The sequence below is a fragment of the Teleopsis dalmanni genome, chromosome 1 (assembly GCF_002237135.1).
Source record: "Teleopsis dalmanni isolate 2A chromosome 1, ASM223713v2, whole genome shotgun sequence".
Lineage (NCBI taxonomy): Eukaryota > Metazoa > Arthropoda > Insecta > Diptera > Diopsidae > Teleopsis > Teleopsis dalmanni.
This window is the reverse complement of record NC_051846.1, coordinates 81,906,051-81,926,921: the sequence shown is the minus strand read 5'-3', so window position 1 is coordinate 81,926,921 and position 20,871 is coordinate 81,906,051. Positions and strand designations below refer to the sequence as shown.

The 20,871-nt window shown below is 30.0% G+C and overlaps 3 protein-coding genes across 6 annotated transcripts; 1 reads left to right on the top strand and 2 right to left on the bottom strand.

The window, feature by feature from the left end:
- Positions 1-7,050: 7,050 nt before the first annotated feature.
- On the bottom strand, positions 7,051-10,509 carry LOC119673460 (hydroxyacylglutathione hydrolase, mitochondrial-like). The gene is made up of 2 exons (XM_038084739.1): positions 10,130-10,509; positions 7,051-7,931 (listed from the first exon to the last, which is right to left on the bottom strand). Exons 1-2 carry the CDS (start codon positions 10,433-10,435, stop codon positions 7,191-7,193), a joined length of 1,047 nt encoding a protein of 348 aa, XP_037940667.1. The 5' UTR covers positions 10,436-10,509; the 3' UTR covers positions 7,051-7,190.
- A 4,121-nt stretch (positions 10,510-14,630) lies between these two features.
- On the bottom strand, positions 14,631-16,561 carry LOC119668700 (hydroxyacylglutathione hydrolase, mitochondrial). 4 transcript variants are annotated; one of them, XM_038078298.1, is made up of 4 exons: positions 16,483-16,541; positions 16,319-16,333; positions 15,653-15,768; positions 14,631-15,579 (listed from the first exon to the last, which is right to left on the bottom strand). In XM_038078298.1, the coding sequence occupies exons 3-4, from the start codon at positions 15,707-15,709 to the stop codon at positions 14,857-14,859; spliced, it is 780 nt and encodes a 259-aa protein (XP_037934226.1). In that variant the 5' UTR covers positions 15,710-15,768; positions 16,319-16,333; positions 16,483-16,541; the 3' UTR covers positions 14,631-14,856. The 4 variants fall into 4 exon arrangements, with proteins under 4 accessions (XP_037934226.1, XP_037934227.1, XP_037934224.1 ...); XM_038078299.1 differs by lacking the exon at positions 16,319-16,333 and having other exon boundaries at positions 16,483-16,561; XM_038078296.1 differs by lacking the exon at positions 16,483-16,541 and having other exon boundaries at positions 16,319-16,432.
- A 599-nt stretch (positions 16,562-17,160) lies between these two features.
- Positions 17,161-19,391, top strand: LOC119668699. Its single transcript, XM_038078295.1, has 2 exons — positions 17,161-17,259; positions 18,293-19,391. Exons 1-2 carry the CDS (start codon positions 17,252-17,254, stop codon positions 19,326-19,328), a joined length of 1,044 nt encoding a protein of 347 aa, XP_037934223.1. The 5' UTR covers positions 17,161-17,251; the 3' UTR covers positions 19,329-19,391.
- The last annotated feature ends 1,480 nt before the right edge of the window (positions 19,392-20,871 follow it).

Genomic DNA, 20,871 nt, shown 5'->3' with positions numbered 1-20,871 from the left:
AAACTCATTGTTAAGAAATATTAGTTTAATTTTATTTTGATTGTGATTTCATTTCATTCATTTATATAAATGTTTATATTACTTTGTTATAAATATTTAACTACATATTTCACATGTACATTTTAAATTTGTAATTAAATTTGTATTATTTTGTATATAATCACCTAAAAATAATATTTATTATTTTATAATATTTGTAATAAGTTAATTCAGGGTTAATTCGTGCTTTAGGTTTCAAACAGAAACCAAGCAATATCCTCATAATGTCCTAAAAACCCAAATTCCAAGTTATTAGGATAATTAATTTTGCTATTTAACAATGAGAAGTGTGAGTAGTTAAAGTAGGAAGAGAACAAACTCTCTTGAAATAATTATATCCAGCAGAAAAATGTTGGAGACAGATAAGATCTGTTTAGGAGGTGGCCCAAGAGGCTGTACAAGAGTCCTTAACACTCTTAAGATAAGATATAATTAATCTTATATAACTTAATGATATGGGACATACTTAAGATATATATCTTAAGTTTGGAAGTAACTTTCTCCACAAGATTTATTTAATAGAAATTATAAAGAAATTTCATGAGTATTTTCCCATACATAAAAAAGAATTTCTAAAAATAGATAATTATATTTAAATACCGTGACAACACATGAACATAGCCAGAGACATAGACAAATGTGTTTTTGTAACAAAATAATATGTCGGTCAAATTTTATGGGGTCGGAAGTATGCTACCCCCATGCAAAAAGGGGTAGCACCAGACGGAACTTGAAACTTTTATAATTCCTTAGATAACACACAAATAATATGTGCAATTCTGAATCTTAAAACTTGTGTCTAAAGAACTCTGGCCATTCCTAAGTTGGAAATGAAAACACTTTAAAACTTAAATTGGCACAATATATAATATATTAAAAATAGGCGAGAACAAAGAATTAAGTCCGCACAAATATATTCTAAAATATTGAACTTGAACAGAACAATCTCAATAATTTGCAGTCCTCATTACACTATCAGAATTCGTGTGGAATATAAAGTGCCGCTCAACGAACACTTCACAGACAAATCCAGTTCTTGCGCGAATATAGAGACTCTATAACCAAGTTACACATTCCACTAAGTTCTATTACTGCAACCTACAAATCTCTAATGTTTGTTATATCTATGGACTTCTACTTCCTAGACGTCCATATTACTTATAAATATTAGTTTGTAATATATAATTTTGTTCTAGAAGTTCTATTTATTTGTTTTTGTTTTTTGTATATAAAACTTACATCACTTTTTTTTCGCCATATACGAGTATTGTGCCTCAATTATCTACGACGGTTAATGCACTAAAAGATTATTTCTTGACTAATATTTTTTAAAATCATAACGAATTGAATTTATAATTTTTCGAACAAATTTCAATTGCAATATGTATTTGCACATTTAACATTTATATACATATGAACATATATATTATATATTATACAGACAAATACATATATATTAGAAATAAGCGTACAATTATTTTAAGGGAAATTTTTTCAACTATTGTATTCGCCTATATAGTATTCATGCATTAATATTTTACAACTTATGATAAAATATTGTTATTTTATAATAACAAAAACGAAAAGTAATTATTATATATGTATGTATATAAATTTATATATATTTATAATGAAAATAATTAACTTTCAAATAATGATTTAATATAAATAAACTGAAGTACACAAGAAGGATTAAAGCTTCCTGTGTACGAATTTATATTTTTAAATTAATTATTTTTTTATCGAAATCCAATTAAAAAACACACAAATTAAAAAACAAAAAAAACGAAAAATGTTCGATATTATATATGCTTTAATTATAATTATTGTAAATTTTTTTATTAATTTAACTCATATTATATTATAATTAAGTGTATTTTTTTGTATAAGCTTTGTTTATTTTTTATTTTTTTTTATAAATGATATATGTAATATTAAAGGATATACAGAAATATATCCTGACTGATTTGCTTCTATAAATTCCGTAATTTGAAGAATTAATAATTTATTTTATGCTATTTGTTATATAGTATAAAAAATACTAAAATCTTATTTATAATCAAATTGAAAATTCTTTGAAAAACATTTGTTGATATATCTAATCAATTATATTTACATAAATTGTTATATTACAGACAAGAAGACAAATAAAAAAATATAATTGCAAATTAAAAATATGTATTTTAACTTTTATTAAAACAGCAAATTTAATTAAATTTAAATATATTGATTTAGACAAATTCCTTTGATAATTTAATATGAAGACCACATGTCTAACCCATTCTTTCTTATGTTTAAAACATGTTTTTTTAGTAAATTCAATCAGTTTTAAAATACTGTATAATGAGGTTTTAATAGTAGTGAAATACAACACTAAATATTATTTTTATGTTATTTTAATTAATTGAATTTTTGGCTGACCATACAACTGTTTCAAGTATTGCCAAATACCCATCATCAGTAGTCTTGGAAATAACTCTTGTATTTAATTATTCCTAAACAATTTTTTGAGACTGCCTCGACCTCGTGCCCTGCCAAATTTGAAGCTCAGAGTCAGCGCACCTTAACCAACTGACCCAAAGCCGTATTTTATAACAAAATAAATAATTTTAAATTTTTAAAAAAAACTTAGCAATAATGCTAATACTAATGTTAAACAAGCAACTATTGTAAAAAACATATATTATTTTTTTCACTAAATGAGATATTGCCTATAGCTTTCAACCACCTTCTGCGCTTATTCAACTTGAACCATTATAACATTATTGTAGACAGTCGAGCTTTTATTTTTGAAAAGCTATTGCTAATATTTTTTATAATCGTCTTTTGAAGTCAATTTTATACCAACAAGAAAGTCTTCCAAAATCGGCATAAGCCACATAGTGTGTCAAAATGTTCTATCCATAATCTCTCAGATTTTTCCCGGTCACGAAAAATATATGACACCAAGCACAGTACAGAGGATTATGATGAAACACTGCAGATTGCCTTATGATTAGTTCTTACCTCTTTCATTCAATTTTTTTTCCTTATCCCTAATTATAGCTAATAGTTAAGATTTAGATTTGCCTAAGCAATAATAGCTTTCGAGCGTTGATTCCCAATCAATTATAATAAACACATAGTATCATTTTTTTCTTATCCAACCCACTTCTACTATCGCTTGTAAAGCCTCATCTATTTTAAATAGTATGAATTTTTTTATAGCACAAGTATTATTATTTGTGACCCACTTTTAATCACTTGTTACCAAACCTTTCAAAACTTGTTGCATTTCGCTAGCAACTGAACTTGACTGAAATTTATTATAATAAATGTCATTTATTATGATAAAAGCTTAAATACTAAGTTCGTTGTCGTACGAAAAGACGTAGCGAACGTAGAAAATGTGATTTCTTACCACAAAATACACACAAAAAAGCATAGAAACACAAACAACACAAGTTCAATCCGATCACCTATTCATCATCATCTATAACTATACAACCCATGTAGGACCTACCTAAGCCTATTTCACAACAGTCTTCCATTCTTCTCTATTTTTTGTTTTCTTTTTCTTCTAAGTCCTGTTACACACTATCTTTCCATCGTTTTCTTGTTCCATTTTTTCTTCTGCTGGTTAATACTTCGTTCTCCGCGGTACTCTTAAGCGATATTATCATATCTGGCATTCTTATCACATGTCCAACCCATACTAATCGCTGCTTTTAATAAATTCGTGCGATCACCTATCAAGATTTGTTGTAAACAGAATTTATCATTTTTTTATAAATCAGAATTTATATAGAACTGCCGTACCTCCAGACCACACAGTGTTATTCAGTGACGTCTTCTGGATGCAATAACATTATATTTCGTCAGTTACGAACAGTTACAGTTACGAATAGATTAGATTTTTAGAGTGGATCTTATTAGTAACTATATCCGCTAATTAAAATATTACTATAAAAAATTCGGTAAGAAAAATATATATTTTTATAGTAAGTTTTCAAAATTTTAGCACATTCAACAGTTGGTAAACGATCCATATTGTAAAATGGCGAATCTTGACCTAAACACATATTGTCTTGCGTTACAGTTCCGTTCGACTCTTAACTTTCAACAAAGAACTGTAATATTTTGATGGTAGTATAAACTCCGTTCCTATTAATACGTTCACAGGACCTAGTCTTATTATAAAAAGGAAAAATCAAAATAAAGTGTTGTTTTTAAGTACGTCATATTTCCCAAAGAGTGCATCTCTTTGGATCGCCAGTACAACCTGGGTAAGTAATATATCATTGAAGAGAATACACGATTCTTTACTCGACCAGTTCGTTTTACAAACTAATGAACATTTTGTGTATGTTAACGTGTTTGCTAGGCCTAAAACCCCTGAATACTGCTATTGTTTTTTAGACTACTAAAAGATTATTTAAATTCTTTTATTGTTTATTTTTATAAGGAAATGTATCAGGGCGATAGAACTTTCATTTCTATTGAGAATCTCTCGATCTTATTTCCTCAATAAATAGCAGAATTCGTTCCATTTTACAAAGTTTTCAAATGTTTATTTATATTAAACATTTACATTATGTTTTGTGGTCCCCACTTCTTCTTCGTATATTGTTTTTTCTATTGTTTTTTTTTTTTCTTTCTATTAAAGTAATATAATTATGGTATATATGGTATAAAAATAAATAAATGGTATATGAATATATGAAATCTATTATATTTTTAAAATCACAATTGAAAAAAAAGGACTTTACATATAAATGCCTTGCTGTTCCACAAACCGAAAAACTATAAAAAATTATTAAAAATTAAAATTAATTTTTTCCAACTATAATTATATAGTATTATCCTTTAAGAACAGCTGTCTATATAAAAAAATGAAAAAACAAAAAAAAATTATTTTTATGCTTTACAAAGAAAGGAACGCAAACAATTTTAATTTAAACTAAATTTTGTGTTCCTGCTCACCTCACAAAAGCACTTATTTTTGTAGTTTGAATCTAGGAAAAGATAACATTTACTCAAAATTGTTAAAATTAAAAAAGTTTTGAATAAAAACACGAATAACACAACTCAACTACAATAAAAATTGGAAATGAATGCCAACAATAGAAGAACTCAATGGAATGATTCAAAGGAGTAATTCAATGAAATGTCTATTGTTGGAATAGATATAGACAAATGATGAGATGTAAAATATGTAAAATGTTTCTATGTAAAATGAATAAATTAAAAATTGTTTTAAACTATAATAAATTGGCAGAGATACTATTTCAGTGCTTTGAGGTACTAAGATAGAGAGATACTGTTTCAGTGCTTTAGTATTTAATAACTTATCTACTTATGCCCTGATTGACTTCTCATCATCAGGGCATTGATGTGTGGCTTTCATAAGGATTTAAAAAAATAATGAGTAAAGAATTAAAAACAAAATTATTTGTTATACTAAAATCAGCATACTTAGTTTCAAATAAAAATAGAATCATTAAAGGTTTCACCTGAGGGCCATGTTATGCAAACTATCATATAACGAATGTTCGAATAGTTGAACATTCTTTTTGGCCATAACCATTAAGGCTTGTACTACAGACAGTCAAATCACAATTGTCAATTTCTACTTTTGTAACTAGTATTTTGATACTTTCATTGTGCCTAAATTTAAAAAGTAATATTTTTTATGTAGATATCGACATATGGTATACCCATACAAAAATATATATATTGCTTTCTTACAATCGTAAATCGCTGGTCAAAACAGGTCAAGTTTTAACCAACGAGAAAACCTCGTCACTATGACCCAAAATTTAAGCGAAATTTTTCTCTTGTTCTCATTCTTTATTTCAAGAATTACCAAATATAAAAAATGATAAAGAAGTTTTCGAAAAGTAGTGAACTAAAACAACAAAAATTATTTTTTATATTATTTTAATTAATTGAATTTTTAGCTGATCATACAGCTGTTTCGAGTATTGCCAAAAACCCATCATCATAAAAAATAATAACAAGACTAAAGCGTTTGATAACGTGCGGCATAACAGCCTCTTTTATAAAAATGGAAAAAAACTTACTACGAAAGAGTTATGTTACTACTACTTTATAAAAAGTTGTGTAGAGAACAGATAATTTTGTGAAAAGTGAAGAACATATCAGTGATGAAATAAATGAATCTGGAGTACCATTTATCCATTTTCTACAGATTTTCACGAATCCAATTATCGATACACACTAATATTGATATATTAATATTATCTGAAGATATAGATTGAATATTTGGGCTGGAGATTTTGGGTATAGCTAGGAATTCTAATATATTAATCATACAAAGGCGGCAATTGAAAGATCTGTGTGCGACTTACATAGCTATCTGTAGATGGACAAAATTATTGAAGTACTATGTAAATCCTACGCAAAACATATCTTGGAATCACTTATCTATAACCAACTACTAACTAGAATAACCGCAATCCAAAAGAAGTTTCCAGGACTTGGAAGCCAATTTGATGGTCATATAATCGCTCATAATACTAATCTCCCATATTCTCTAGACTATATTTTTTATCTTATTTTAGTAATTCTACGTGATAAGTATGTATATGATACGTAAATTTAGCGGGATAGATTTAGTCTCTACTCTTATACACTAGGGTTCTTGCGAGATAAAAATATCCACAGATTTAAATTATTCAGACATCCTTCACGAGATCCTATAATATTCAACGTATAAGAGAAACTGATTATGATGATGAACATGAGATCTATTGAGACAATAAGCCTTGTGACTAGCAACCATATTTTATTTTAATATTAATATTTCTTCTTTAATTGCTTCGTCTCTAAGCTTCTACATTCAGTTTCAACAACAAACTTCAAGCTTCAGTAATTATTACTAAGCGGTACTGACTTATTCAGTTCTTTTCTGGTATATTCTTCCATTACAAACATAGAAACAAAGAAATATGCCAAAGACTAGATAGAAAAAATTTTTTTTTTTTTAAAAAGTTTAGAAAATCATGTATTTTTTTGACAAAAATAGACCGCACTCAATACTTTCACTTAAAAAACTAATTTAAGTTTAAAAATAAATACTTGAAATACACCAGCCATTAAATGCTTTAGTCACAAAGCATTTATTAGAAATATAGGAGACCTGAAAATTCTTACACTAATTCACCCTTCATATACAAATCTTCCATATCCTTCAGTTTATTCAAAGCCCGTACATTGTCATTTTCTTTAGTGATTGTTTTTATTGAAGGTGTATGCACACGTAGATAAGGATTCCATAGCTTTTCTTCCATGAGGGTCGAAGGAATAGTCGAATATTTTGCACTACGTCGAGTCTCTGCCCAATTTAAACGCCTTTGGATGTGATAATTTTCAGGGTCTACTTTCATAGCGAAGAGAAGATTCTCTACTGTATTCTCATGACCTCCAAAAATTAAAGTGTCGTCAGGCAGCTTAGCTAATTTCTTGTACAAAGCCTTATGGAGATCATAGTAGCTGCCTTCGATAACTTTACCACAGCCGGCTTGATAAAGTGTATCACCGGTGAAGAGTGCGCGAATATCTTTGTTGGGCGATTCGACGAAATAACACATGTCTCCACTCGTGTGAAACGGTGTGGATATACATTTTATGGTACTATTGCCGAAAGTAATTATATCGTTATCATGGATTCTCCTAGTTAGCGCTGGAATACGGCTCTGACTGCCATAGACTTCGGGTATATTTTTAGTCAACTGCAGTAGTTTTTTATTCCCACCAGAATGTTGGTAATGGAAATGTGTCGTTAGTATGGTCGACAATTTTAAATTTGGCATTTTTTTGATGTATTTTAGTACCAGTGTCACATCAAACGGATCAACCACGGCAGCTTCATTAGTCTGAACATCGATTATCTAAAATAAAATTTTTATGCTTTGTAAGTGAAAATATTTTTTTATAAAAAAAATCGTTTTGATGGTGATCTATTTATAATGGAATTAAAAATCAAAAAAGTAATTAAGATTTCCTAATAGAATAATCCAAAAATTAATTATAAACCTGATCCTCGATAATATCAATTATTTCGCAGAAATAGCTTTATTTAATATCATCTATAGGAACAATCCATTTATGAAGTTTATATATTTTAGTTTGAGATCTTTGTATGTGGGATGATAATATATATTCTTATGGTATAAAATATTATTAAAAAACAATATAACAATACAACAATACAACTAGGTATCACCAGCAGTAATACCTAGTTGTGATTTAGACGTGGAGTTGTGAAGTCGAGCAGTAGAGTAATGTAGAGTAGTGAAGTAGTAGAGTAATGAAGAGTAGTAATAAAGTGAACATATTTAAATATTAAAACTGTACTAAAATAACTATAAATAATATAAAGTATATATAATAAAAAGTATATATAATATTAAAAGCTTGAGATATTTCAATATATTGTTCTTTTATTATAATATTATGTTAGGGAATTTTGCAATCTTGAAATCATAAATAAATGAACACGATCAATATACCACACAAGATCCATTGATTTGTTTACAGTGTCGGTTGTATCCCGCATCTTTAGGTTTTCCAGTGTCTTAGCATTTATTTGAGATGTATTGTAGTTACCACCTTAGGAATATGTGCAGTTCAGTTCAGTAGGCAGCTATTCTATAGTTCTATCTCATATACCTAGGCATATAGCGATAATAATCTTATAATTATCTATAGAACCAAATCATTTGAATAGCACTTAATTTAGATTCTATATTTTAAAATCAGAACGGAAGTCAATAATGTATATATTTAAGGAAACTATAAAGCGATTAAACATGATCCAGAACCTTTGAATTGTGGATAAGTTAAAGAGTATGGTAATTTAAAGTACCACCATATTTGTGGCTGAGAAACTAAATGTGATAATCGGACTCATGAATATAATTCCCAATGTGTGCCTCGATCACTAGGCAAATCGCTGATTGTAACAACTGGGTACTTTTATTCTAGAAGTCAATAGAGGTAAAAAGGGAAAAATAAGACCAACTTGATGGGCTGATCAATCGTAACTACAGTTGGGAGGAACGATGAGAGAAACAATACAACCAAGGCATGATTGAACAGAATGGCATACAGCAACGATAAATTGCTTTTACAATGTAATATGCCAGTAGGCTCTGTTGAAAACAGTGAAACACTGTAAGAAGCAGAAAGAATTCATTTAGCCATTATTTATCATGCCATTAGCTACAGATATTATTTTCCCTATTAAGATTGCTTGATGAATATCCGATTTGTTTCAAGGTAGAACACATATTAAAAACTTCACTCTGACTTACTTAAGTTTTTAACCATAATAGTTGAATTATAAATACTGTTCAATGTTCTTGAACAGGTGTTTTTGTCGATAGCCGGTCCGCAGACCACTACCGATATGCGTCATTAGCATCACTGGTCCGTGAAGTATCGTATTTTGGACTTAGTACCGATTCTTGTAAAACAAATTTTATATTTCACTGGTCCTTGTAACGTATATTGAATATTTTACTGGTTCAAAGTATATTTTAGGTTGAAAACTAGTAAATTTATAGGCTTTGAGTGGTTAATTATAATGGTTATTGTCTATGTGAAGTGCGATATCAATATACGTTTAACATTAGAAGTACATTCTCCGTCTACTCCTAGAACAAAAACAAAAGTTAGTCCAAGAAAATAAGTCTGGGTCACTCACTTGAGTTGATGCTCACTCTACATAGTACAATCGTACAATGAAATAAAATAATTGGTTTTTTCTTTGTTAGAGAACCAATCCGAATCTCGTAATATTGCTTTTTCTGTTTAGTTCATGTGATAGTTGGTTAATTGCTTGCAATGGAAGTTCAGTAGATGTCCTAATACTGCCTATAAATACCGATCATTCACTCTTTTACTACCATGTTTCTCGTAAGAAAGAGATAAAGAGATTAAAAGAAAACTAAATCTACCCCGTTGTACTCCATTGCGTGATAGTCTTGAAGAGATTTTATTGAAGAGATTTTGAATATATATGCTTTTATAATATTTTGTTTACTATACGAGCATTATTATCTGTAAAAATATTTGAAGGCCTCACCAAATACATTAAATTGCTTTCTCCAGCTGGCAACGTTAATATTTTCAAGCTGCCCATGTCAAAACGCTCTAAGAAACTGTGCATGGATCTTTGTAGAATTGTATTTCTAACATCTGAGGCTTCTTTAAGACTTGGTAAATAAAACCTACTTTCGGCTATTGTTGCTTCTTTTGCAGTCGAATCATCAAATGGACGAGGGAAGAGCACTGGAGTCAGGGAAATGAATCTGATGTAATTTTGGTTTTTGATGCATTTTAAAAAAATTTGTATAATTTTTTGTGTCGGACGGCATATTCTCAATAGCATTTTATAGTTTTCTTTTTAACCTAAATTTAAACATTTTTAACGAAACTGAAAATTTTACACATTTTTTCCTAAAAAAAATTTTGACGAAACAGAAATTTTGCGGTCTAAAATAATTTCAAAACATTTTTTTAATTAAATTTAATTTAAATTTGGTTACTGAGTTCTATAAAAAATTAAAAGCCGTTCTGGTAATTGATTTCAGTGTTGGAAGAGTTGCAACCGATTTGGTTTAAGTGACATGAAACCTACAGGATCCTTTATTTTGAATACTTATACTTCAATTTAACACTCCGATGGGCACATGTTTCGATAGTCACGTATGGTACTCATGGGTCTGGCCAGACCCTTATGCGTTTTCATGCATTTGTACGTAAATACTGAGTACTTTAATGAGTTATTGCATTAATATGCGATGTATTTATATATTTTAAATTGTTTATAGCTTAGATTTTTATTAATCTTCATATTTTTTTACATTTTTGCTAATAAAAATATCGAAAAAATAAAGAAAGTGACATTTGTATGCAGTAACATTTTATTATTTTATTAAAATAAATAATATAAATTTAACAAAAACTAATATATATTTATTTGGCTATTATTACAACAATTAAAACATATATATTCAACTTTAGAATGTTGTTGACAAACTGGATTTGAACATTTGATGCAAAAGAAACGGGTTTTGCGGGATAGTTTTTCACCTTTTGAACAAATGTTGCAATTTTTCTTCTTCTCGAGGGTATCTGCCCCACTAACGCCAGTCACGACTTGTGGTGTAAAATGTAATTGTTTACCGAAAAACGATTCCATAGTATCACTATAAATGCATCTATCTCAGCTTCAGTAACATCGCTTCAAACTTTTTGTACTTTATTGGGATTATCCACATTCCATTTATTAACTGAATCTCTTCCATACCGATTTGTTTCGGTAATAATGACTTGGATAATGTTTGATGTGAAAAATTTCTTAAATACCTCAAGTGGAATGGAGTTTTTTTCTTTAGGTCCTGCTCGGAAGCGCATAATATTGTGTTGACATATGCTAACACCGGCATTCAATTCATTTTTACTCCATTTTGTTCCATCTTTACCATAAAAATATTTTTCGCCAACACTTTGTTGTTGTGTTGCAGGAACTTCCTCATCGTTATCTTCTATATCAAATAGTTCATTTGGTTCGATAATTAATACGTCTTCAATATCAGATGCATCGTCCTCATTTGGTATGAAATCTGAATCATTATCTGCTTCATCATTGGGAACTTGATCTACTTCTTCATGCTCCTCTATAGCTTCCTCTTAGTCCATATCGTCGGCTAAAGCTGCTACTAGGCGATTATAAAGTGAGGTGTCGAACTCATCACTGAGGTTTTGCGTGTTATAAAGCAACTCAATTTCATCACTCATTTTTAATATAATAAATTTTAGTTAAAACAAATGTTTCGAAGATGTTTGCTGCAACCATCACTGAGACTACGTTTCAAATAGATCGGAACTATAATTTGGCTTCCTTTTATATAAAATTCATTCCATTGCAGGTAACAGCAAAAATATTTTTGAAGTAAACAAAGTACCATTTGCAAAAACGATTGTCACTTGCATTTTGCTCATGTTAAAATCGTGGGAAACACCTTATTTTAGGAAGTTAGTAAGAATACTGGCATAGAATGCCTAGTTCTGAAATTAAAAGTCGCCGAATTTTGCTCGTAGTAGAATCGTGGGAAATACCTGTTTTTGGGAAGTTAGTAAGAATACTCGCATAGAATGCCTAGTTCTGAAATGATTAAACTTAACCGAATCTTCACGACATTTCACGTCTGCAGTGAATCCAATTAAATCTTTTTTTTTAAATATATAATAAATATATCAATATATAATGTTTATAAATTATATTATATTATTAAATTATTATTTTAATAAACTTTTCTTTTTATTAAATTAACAAAATATCTTTCATTTGAGATTTTGATGTTTTCAAGTATTTGGCGAATACGTGCATGATTTTCGAATACAGATATTCCAATATATTTACGTATATTTTGGTAATTATTGTTTGGTTCTCATCAATTTTTTTTGCTTTTTGTTATTAATAAACAACATAAGCTTTTCAATAGTCTAAACCGACAGTTTTAGCATAGATATATTAAGAAAAAGTGAAAAATGCAAAAAATGTCATCATTTTTCATACAAATTGTATGTGGATCTGGCCAGACCTTTGAGTACCGTATGTGATGTGTACACCAAAACATGCTTATAATTATCCTTTGTAAGCTTTATCGCCACGATTTGCAGATCTGTAGTCAATAAAATTGTAGGAGGGTACCTGAAATTTCAAATCGCTAGCTAAATTAGAAATGTATTTAAATTGTGTTTGAAATCAAAAAAGGTCTGGCCAGACCCATGCGCCTATCGGAGGGTTAAAAATCGCTATTATTCATTCTTGTCTAAGCATACATTCTATATAAAAATGTGTTAAATTATTTCCAAAATCCTTAAGCATTTATTTTGCCGTATTCAAAATAGGTTCCATTAAGTTAAGTTATCACGTGACCCCACCATCCATACATTTTTAGGTATGACCTTCGACTCCAACAGCAAGTATTCTTTCATGGCCGCAATCAACACGAAACTCCTTCATCGAAGTGGTATTTCTAATTTCAGGAACAGAAAAGTCATAGATCATATTAGGTGAGTACTGTGCTGGATCTGTTCCATTCAATGTATAAAAGAAACGTTTCAGATTGTCTTCATTATCTGAAATTAGAACTCTTCCTTATCATGGCATTACATTATAAATTTTGCCCCAAGTATATATTCCAAATTATTACTTGTGTGACTTTAATTATTCAGTTTATTCTAGTATTAAAAAGGCTGGAACTTACTGTTACTTTGCTATATTCGTGATGCAGCTGGACAAAATTACGTTCTTGTTCTTGATAAATGTTATGTGAGAGTCATAACATATAACTATAATGAGTAGGTGATTTTAATTTTTTTTAAAGCGGGAAAACATTCCAAATCCTTACCGTATAAACCAATTTAATAAAGTCTACAGAACAAAGATACATCAATTTGTTAAAATCTCGGAGTTTTTATATGATTTTGAAATACATCCTTATCAAATACCAAATAAAAATAGTTAAGGAAAGTATTTTAAAATGTAAATCTAGTATATTTAACTGACTCTACAGTTGTTTTGAATATTACCAAATATCCATTATCAGTGGTCTTGGAATTATTTCTTATATTTACTTATTCGTAAATAGTTTATTAAATTCGTTAATATATTTTTGCACTTCCCCAAAAATAAACTCAATAAAATTTCATCGTCGCTGAAACGATTGCAAAATACCATGGGTTTAAGATATATTTTTTTCCCACCTTGTCAAAACTAAAGAATATCTTCTGACCTCTCTATTTCCCTTTCCCTCCTCCCCCCCACCATCAACTACCACCCATCCACATCCTATCTCATGTAATCCTTTCGTATTATCCGCTTTCAATATCCAACAACACCGACAATACGACATCGCACGGGGAATATGATTAGTAGACCCCTTCGAGCACCCTGCATGAGTCAATTCGTATTAAAAATACATCGACACCTATTGTGAGTTCCAGTACAGTTTTAGGAAAGAAAGATACCATTTTCATACGATACAAACTGACCTAGGAAGTAGGAATATACCCATATGCTGAACAATTCCGAATGTGTGCCCTAACTGCAATTCTATAACCCATGACGTCACCCACTTGTTCTTCTGTCCTAATGCACACACTAATTAATAACCTACCGATCTATATTTGCATCACATTTGAATGTCTACATGTCTGTACTTTGACATAGAGTAGTTCCAATTTATTTGGTCATCTAATTCGACTATAATTCATTGTCGTGCACGGGAATTCATACTCTCGTCAATACATTCTATAAATATTCTATAAACAACAACATGAGTATCTCTGTCCAGGTATGTTGGACAGAGATACTCATGTTGTTGTTGTTGTTATTGTCGTAACCCGCTGCGACCTGAAAACATATGACATGTAAAATTTACAAGACAAATACATGGGTTAAGATGTGGATGGATGGTGGTTGGGGTAGGACCTGTTATTACTAGCTATTTTTAAGGCTGTTTGTGCATCAATTGTTATTATATCAATGATATTCATTATCACAGAGACTTATATCGTTATTGTACACTTAATAACTTTATTGTAGCGTTAATATATCACAAGAATTGTTCTAACTTTTTTGACAGAAATATGTAAACTTTACTGAAAAAATAAAAATCAATTTTAAATATGAAATTAAATTCCTTCTAACTTTTGAAATAATTGCTTCCAAATATTGTTCACCAAGACCCCATTAGAAATATTCATTCATTTGCATTAATAATTGCTGAAATTGCTTATTTAAGCCTTGAAATTGTCCTTTTCCTTGCGCAAGCTCCGCATTGTTCTGATTGGATCTTTTTCTCCGGCATGCTGTTGTACAGATGTCTCGTGGACGCGCATAAATGGATTCCACATTTTCTCTTCACCAATGGTAGAAGGCACTGTAGGCGTTTGCGCAGCCCGCTGTAATCTTGCCCACTCGATGCGACGCAATATGGCGTTATTTTTAGGCTCAACATGTCGCGCGAAGGCCATGTTTTGCAAAGTGTACTCATGACCACAGAAAACTTTAGTTTCATCCGGTAAGGATGCTAATTTGACACAAAGCGCAGTATACATTTGATCAGGGGTGCCCTCGAAGAAACGTCCACAGCCACCTTGAAACAATGTGTCACCAGTGAAGACGACACGATCACCATTGGGCGCTTCTATATAGTAACAGATGTGCCCAGAGGTGTGACAGGGCGTAAACAAGCAACGTACAGTTAGAGAACCAATGTTGAAGGTGTCATCCTGCGTCACTTTCACATTTAGCGCACCAATGCGGTCATCACCGCCAAATACCTGCAGCGGTGCGCGGAACATCTTGACTAGCTTTTCATTGCCACCGGCGTGATCCCAGTGATGATGAGTGGTTAGAACTTTGGTTAAATTGACTTCCTCTTTCTGTACATTTAAAATGACCGATTCGGCGTCTACGGGATCGACAATAGCCGCTTCGCGTGTCGCACGATCGATTATCTAAAACAAATATTAAATAAATATTAATTTAAATTATATTTTAAATAATTTCTATTTTTTTTTAATTTTTTACCAAATACATGTAATTATCCTCCAAGGCGGGCAAAATCTTCACTTGCATCGCAGACATTTTTATATCGTCAATGGAACTGTGTGCACCTCTTAGACCAACTTTGCGCAGTTTTTGTGCTGCAACGAATGCAAATAAAGGATGTAAACACAAATTACAAATAATTCGTAAAGGAAAATGCATTTCTTTTCAAAATATTATAAATGCTTAAAATAAATATTAAATAATAAAAATATCCGCGGCGCCATCTGCTTTTCAATACATGCACATCAAAACTGTACTACCTTAGCGTATACACAAATCACAGACATAGGAATTTTGAGTAAATTATAACAGTTTCGTCAATAATTGTTATTATTGGAATTGTTATCAAATTATAACAGTTTAAAGCCAGAAAAATTTCAAGTAACAACCATTTTTGAAATATTATTTACACTAAATATAACTCAATTTGAAATAAATTTGAAAAAATACAAAATTAATTTCAATAATTCAAATCTTCAAATCAAATTATGCTACTGTTTTAATACAAAAAAAAAATTATAAATTAATTTTTATTCATTTAGAATAAACACAGATATTTAAGTGCTTTACTTGAGCTTCTTGCAATAAAAGCTCTACACAACAACAACAACAACAATATTAACAAACACTTGATAACAAACAAACCTATGAAATATGCGGCTGTAGCATTTTGGGTGATTCCGAATTGAATTTTTTTCCAAACATTTGTAAGCATTATAATCACAATAAAAAAGAATTTAAATAATTATATATTAACACTACTAAATATGTTATTCATATAAAAACGTGAAAAAATTATAACTTTTTACCGTTTGCTATCCAACTTCGTAGCGATTCTCACTAAAACTAAAAAATGTTTTTAGTGATGATATTATCAGCTGTCAAAACATAGCATGGCAGATACCGAATATTTTACTTGTAACGCGAGTAATTGGTTTTTTATATGCATTGAATCGTATTTGTATACACAATATTTTATTAATATAGATGGATTTTTAAAGTATACGAATTACGTGTTTAAGAAACAATGAATTAAACGATTAAGATTTTAATTATAAAATTGAACATTTCTATTTTATTATCAGATCTATTTCTTAACTTATTTCGCATTACGGTAGTTACCCGGTACACATAAGGTTTAGGTTCAAATTCCACTAAAGTCTAGTCTAAAAATACTCATTGAATAATCTTTAAAATAGCTTTGAGCAATAATTAAATTCGTAAAAGTGTTAACTATGAAAAAACTTATTTGTGCTGTCAATCCTATTTCATTTTAGAGATTTAGACGGTCTAATAATAAATATAAAAACAAGGTAGAAAGGTCACAAGGAAAAGTTTATAAAAACTGTCGACGGAAACAAAAAATAAAATTTTTCGAATGAGACTCCAAGGGATTCATTATACATCATTAAATAAAAAAGTTTTTGCATTAAAATTAATTGATGGGTAAAATTGTCCGCACGTACATTGCATAAAAGACCTCAATGGACTACACTTAAGGGAAAAACCATTCTACCATGAACTCTGTTTTCACTACGAAGAATAATATGAAATAACTTTACAAACTCCATCTAGCGGATGTACTAGTAAGTTATAGACTTCTTCTTTTATTGTTATTTAATAGGTTAAGATGATTAAATTTTATTTGTATTGAGCATAGATATTGTATTAAAAGCATTTTCAACGAAGAAACTTTACACTTATTATGTTCCATTTATATCGAATAGATTTTCAATGGAACTACATATTTCCTAAACAAGTTCTTTGTTTAACAAACTAGACCACAATATAAACTTTTTGGGCAACTCGATCTTAAGATTTTGCAATTCATTCCGAAAAGTCGCATTTAAGGTAATGTGCAGAGTTTACATTCTTACATTCAATATTCTCAATTTGTTAGACCAAAGAATGACTTTTTAATTGATTTTGTTTTATAAGAAAACATCAACAATATGAATTAAACTTTCTTTATATTTAATAATAATAATAATTTTTTGATTGTCTTGTGATACCACCAATCGCAATATGATCCGTACGACACTAATCGTACGACAGACCTGAAAAGCCACATTAAACGAACGGCGTTCTTTCGAGAAGACTATATACTTGGCGATGTCCTTAATTTTAAAAATAACTGCCCTGTCACGTTTTGAAATCGACTCCAAAGATTTTTAATCTGGTCCTTGCCATTGATAGATACTGACACATGGTGTGAATGAAGTTTGCTCCTCATCCGGAGAATCACAAGCCCGACCAAGTCAAGTCTTATTGCATGGCTTACTTTCTACTGTATTACGGAGTGGCCTTAAAGCCCCGATACCATAGCACTAAGCTGACTCTGCTCTAGTTGAAATTGCTGACTGGTTCGTATTTTGTCTAATTTAAACCAAATGATTCTAGTGATCTGACAGGAATTTCCATCCACACAGGCTTTGATATATATTATTAATTAACATTCATTTAAAATATTATTTGTAAACTAAAATAATTTTTTACGTATTCTTAAACTTTAAACAAATAAACGATAAAATCTTAAAAATATAATTTATATCATTTTTAACTAAAAATAAAACTATATGCTAATATTATTTTTATAAATTTTTATTTCAATCAATTTAGTATCAAACTTTTAATGTTATATATGCAAGACGATCAAAGAACCAGTTCGAACGTAAATCTTATAGAAGTACAACATGTGGGCGTGACGGCCAGATTAAAATCTCCAATAAAGAATTTGTTGCAAAACTCAACCTCATCCATTGAAAGTGAACATGGACATAGACAAGTACTATTTAACAACAACGAAAAACGTCGCTATGATAATCTTGTACCGGATTCCACAGTTGATACCGGTGAAACAACTGAAGCATCAAAAGTTTTATATGAAATGCACGCAGTACCGAATATACACCCTAAATATACAAATAAAGGAACCCCATCTAAAATTGAATTCCAACTCTATAATAAAAATCGTGCGTCACGCAGTCACAGGCATCGAAAACGCTCCCGACGAACAAGTTTGTTAGGTAGAAGTCGAATACATAAACGTACTCGCAATGTTGTACAAACCTCTATTTGCAGTCGTTTACGACAATCCTTCGAAAATCTGTGCAAGTTAAGGACAGAAGAAAAGCATGTTAGTATCATTGATGATCTACCTGAGCCAACAACAAGAAGCAATGCGGAAGTCCACATAGGCATTTATCCATTTGAACATGGGTCTGCTGATTACCTGCGCACCAATGACGCCTATCCATTATTGGTGTCCTATAATATAGCTGAACGTGCAACCGACTGTGCAACGCGATTTTGGGCGGAATTTTTCGGTAGCCTATATATAGGTGTGGCATTTATTGTGACTTTCATTTTGCAGACTTATCGATTTCTATTGTATTCCTTTGTGAATACTTTGCTGGTTGGACTTCTGCATATGACGGCAGATTACTTCCTGAAACCGCTCTTAACGGTATGCTTCAATGGATTCATACAACCTCTGTTGACTCTTTTGCAGAATATATTTACTTCTATTCGAAACGCACTGGAACCCATATCTGACACATTCAATAATTGTATGAAACCAGTTGCAACCGTTTTCAGCAGTTTCCGTATCGTTGAAATTAACCACCGTGAACGACAGTTCGAAAAGGAAGTCTGATTTTAATATCAACTATTCATCTTTCTATTGATTGTTTGGAATTTATTTATTTTAATTGTTTGAAATAAATATTTAAATTTTTTTGTAACATTTTTTATAAGCAAACTGTATTTTTTTAAACAAACCTCGTACACTGTACCGATTGGAATAAAGTTCTGAAAATGGATGAAATTGAGATCATTTAACAACATTTTTCCAATTATTTGTTCTTTCCACATAAATAGGTATAAAACGGATTACTTTTCTAAGTAAGACCCAGATATTTTGATTTATACAATATTCCATGGGAGTAGTAATTTTTCCTTCAGCGAATGCGATCGGATTTTTTCTCAAATCATCGTTGAGATTTTTTTTTTTTTCTGAAGTTTGTAATAAACACACTCCGTCCATTTTTAACTCTGATGCAACGTAATAAATCCGCTGTGGATCTCTGCTTTGATGGATCTATAGCTCATTCACTAAATAAATTAGTGAACTAAATTAAATAAGTTCAAAGTCGTCTCACTATTGCGGTTGTACATAATTATACATAAGCCTGATAACAATATTAGGGTTTATTATTTTATACCTAACTATTTATTCAAAATCGAAACTACTGATCGATATGGCATACCAACAGCCTTCACAATCTAACGTGTTTCCGAAAAAAATGAATTGTTTTAGGTGCGATGTTTCAAATTTTCATCCCAAATATTTGGCGTCACTTTAATGTTGTATTTATATTAAAATTTATAACCTACAAAGTCCCCATAGTGTGACAACCCTTTCCTTAATTTGAGTGATGATATTCTTGCCCAAAAAAATGATACTTAGTAAACATTTTTTTTGCTTTTTGAGCGAATTTGATAGGATAAATTTGATAGTCTATCAAACACCACCTATATATCAACAATATTTAAAATGTGATAGAAGTCTGTTTATAGTGGATGGTTAATGGAAACAGTATTAAATTGATAGATATAATACTGATCTGATCTATGATTAGATTAGTCCTTGTATATTCAATTTGTTGAGATATAGAAATTCTCTATACTGTGTTGGAAATATTTTGACGAAGTACATATTATATATATATTAAGAAATATCCTCTTTCTTATTTAAGAGAACTTATTAGAATTTCTTGTATCTCTTAAGAGGTATCTCTTACTGAGGAGATATCTTTTATTTAAGAGATATATATTTCTTCAGTAATAGGTTTGAATGTCTTTGCATGTCTTGGAGTAAATTATTTGGTTGTAGAACTTCTTTAGAAGTTATTTTTAATAGAGTAATTTTTTTTGGGGTAATTAATTAATTTTAAATTTCAATCATGTTTGATTCAATTATCGTTGTCAAAAGTAATTTTTGTGAGATTTTTACTTTGGGTTCAAAATATAATGAAATAATTGAATTCAACATAACTTGTTCAATCCAGTATTTACTATATAGTCTCCAGTACATTTGAATGTAGTTTTTTAATTCAGATATAGGTCAATTTCTTTATAATCTCTATAATTATTTAATTTATTATTATGTTTGAAATGATAAAATCAGGAAGCATTAC

Bases quoted from the DNA above. Each gene is read 5' to 3' on its own strand.
- LOC119673460 (XM_038084739.1), bottom strand. From the start codon at position 10,435: ATGCTATTGAGAATATGCCGTCCGACACAAAAAATTATACAAATTTTT. The intron at 7,932-10,129 runs GTGAGGCCTTCA...ATTTTATTTTAG, and splicing joins AAAGCAATTTAATGTATTTG to ATAATCGATGTTCAGACTAA.
- LOC119668700 (XM_038078296.1), bottom strand. From the start codon at position 16,388: ATGCTTACAAATGTTTGGAAAAAAATTCAATTCGGAATCACCCAAAAT. The intron at 15,769-16,318 runs GTTTGTTTGTTA...CATTCGTTGCAG, and splicing joins TACAGCCGCATATTTCATAG to CACAAAAACTGCGCAAAGTT. The intron at 15,580-15,652 runs GTAAAAAATTAA...TATTTGTTTTAG, and splicing joins AGGATAATTACATGTATTTG to ATAATCGATCGTGCGACACG.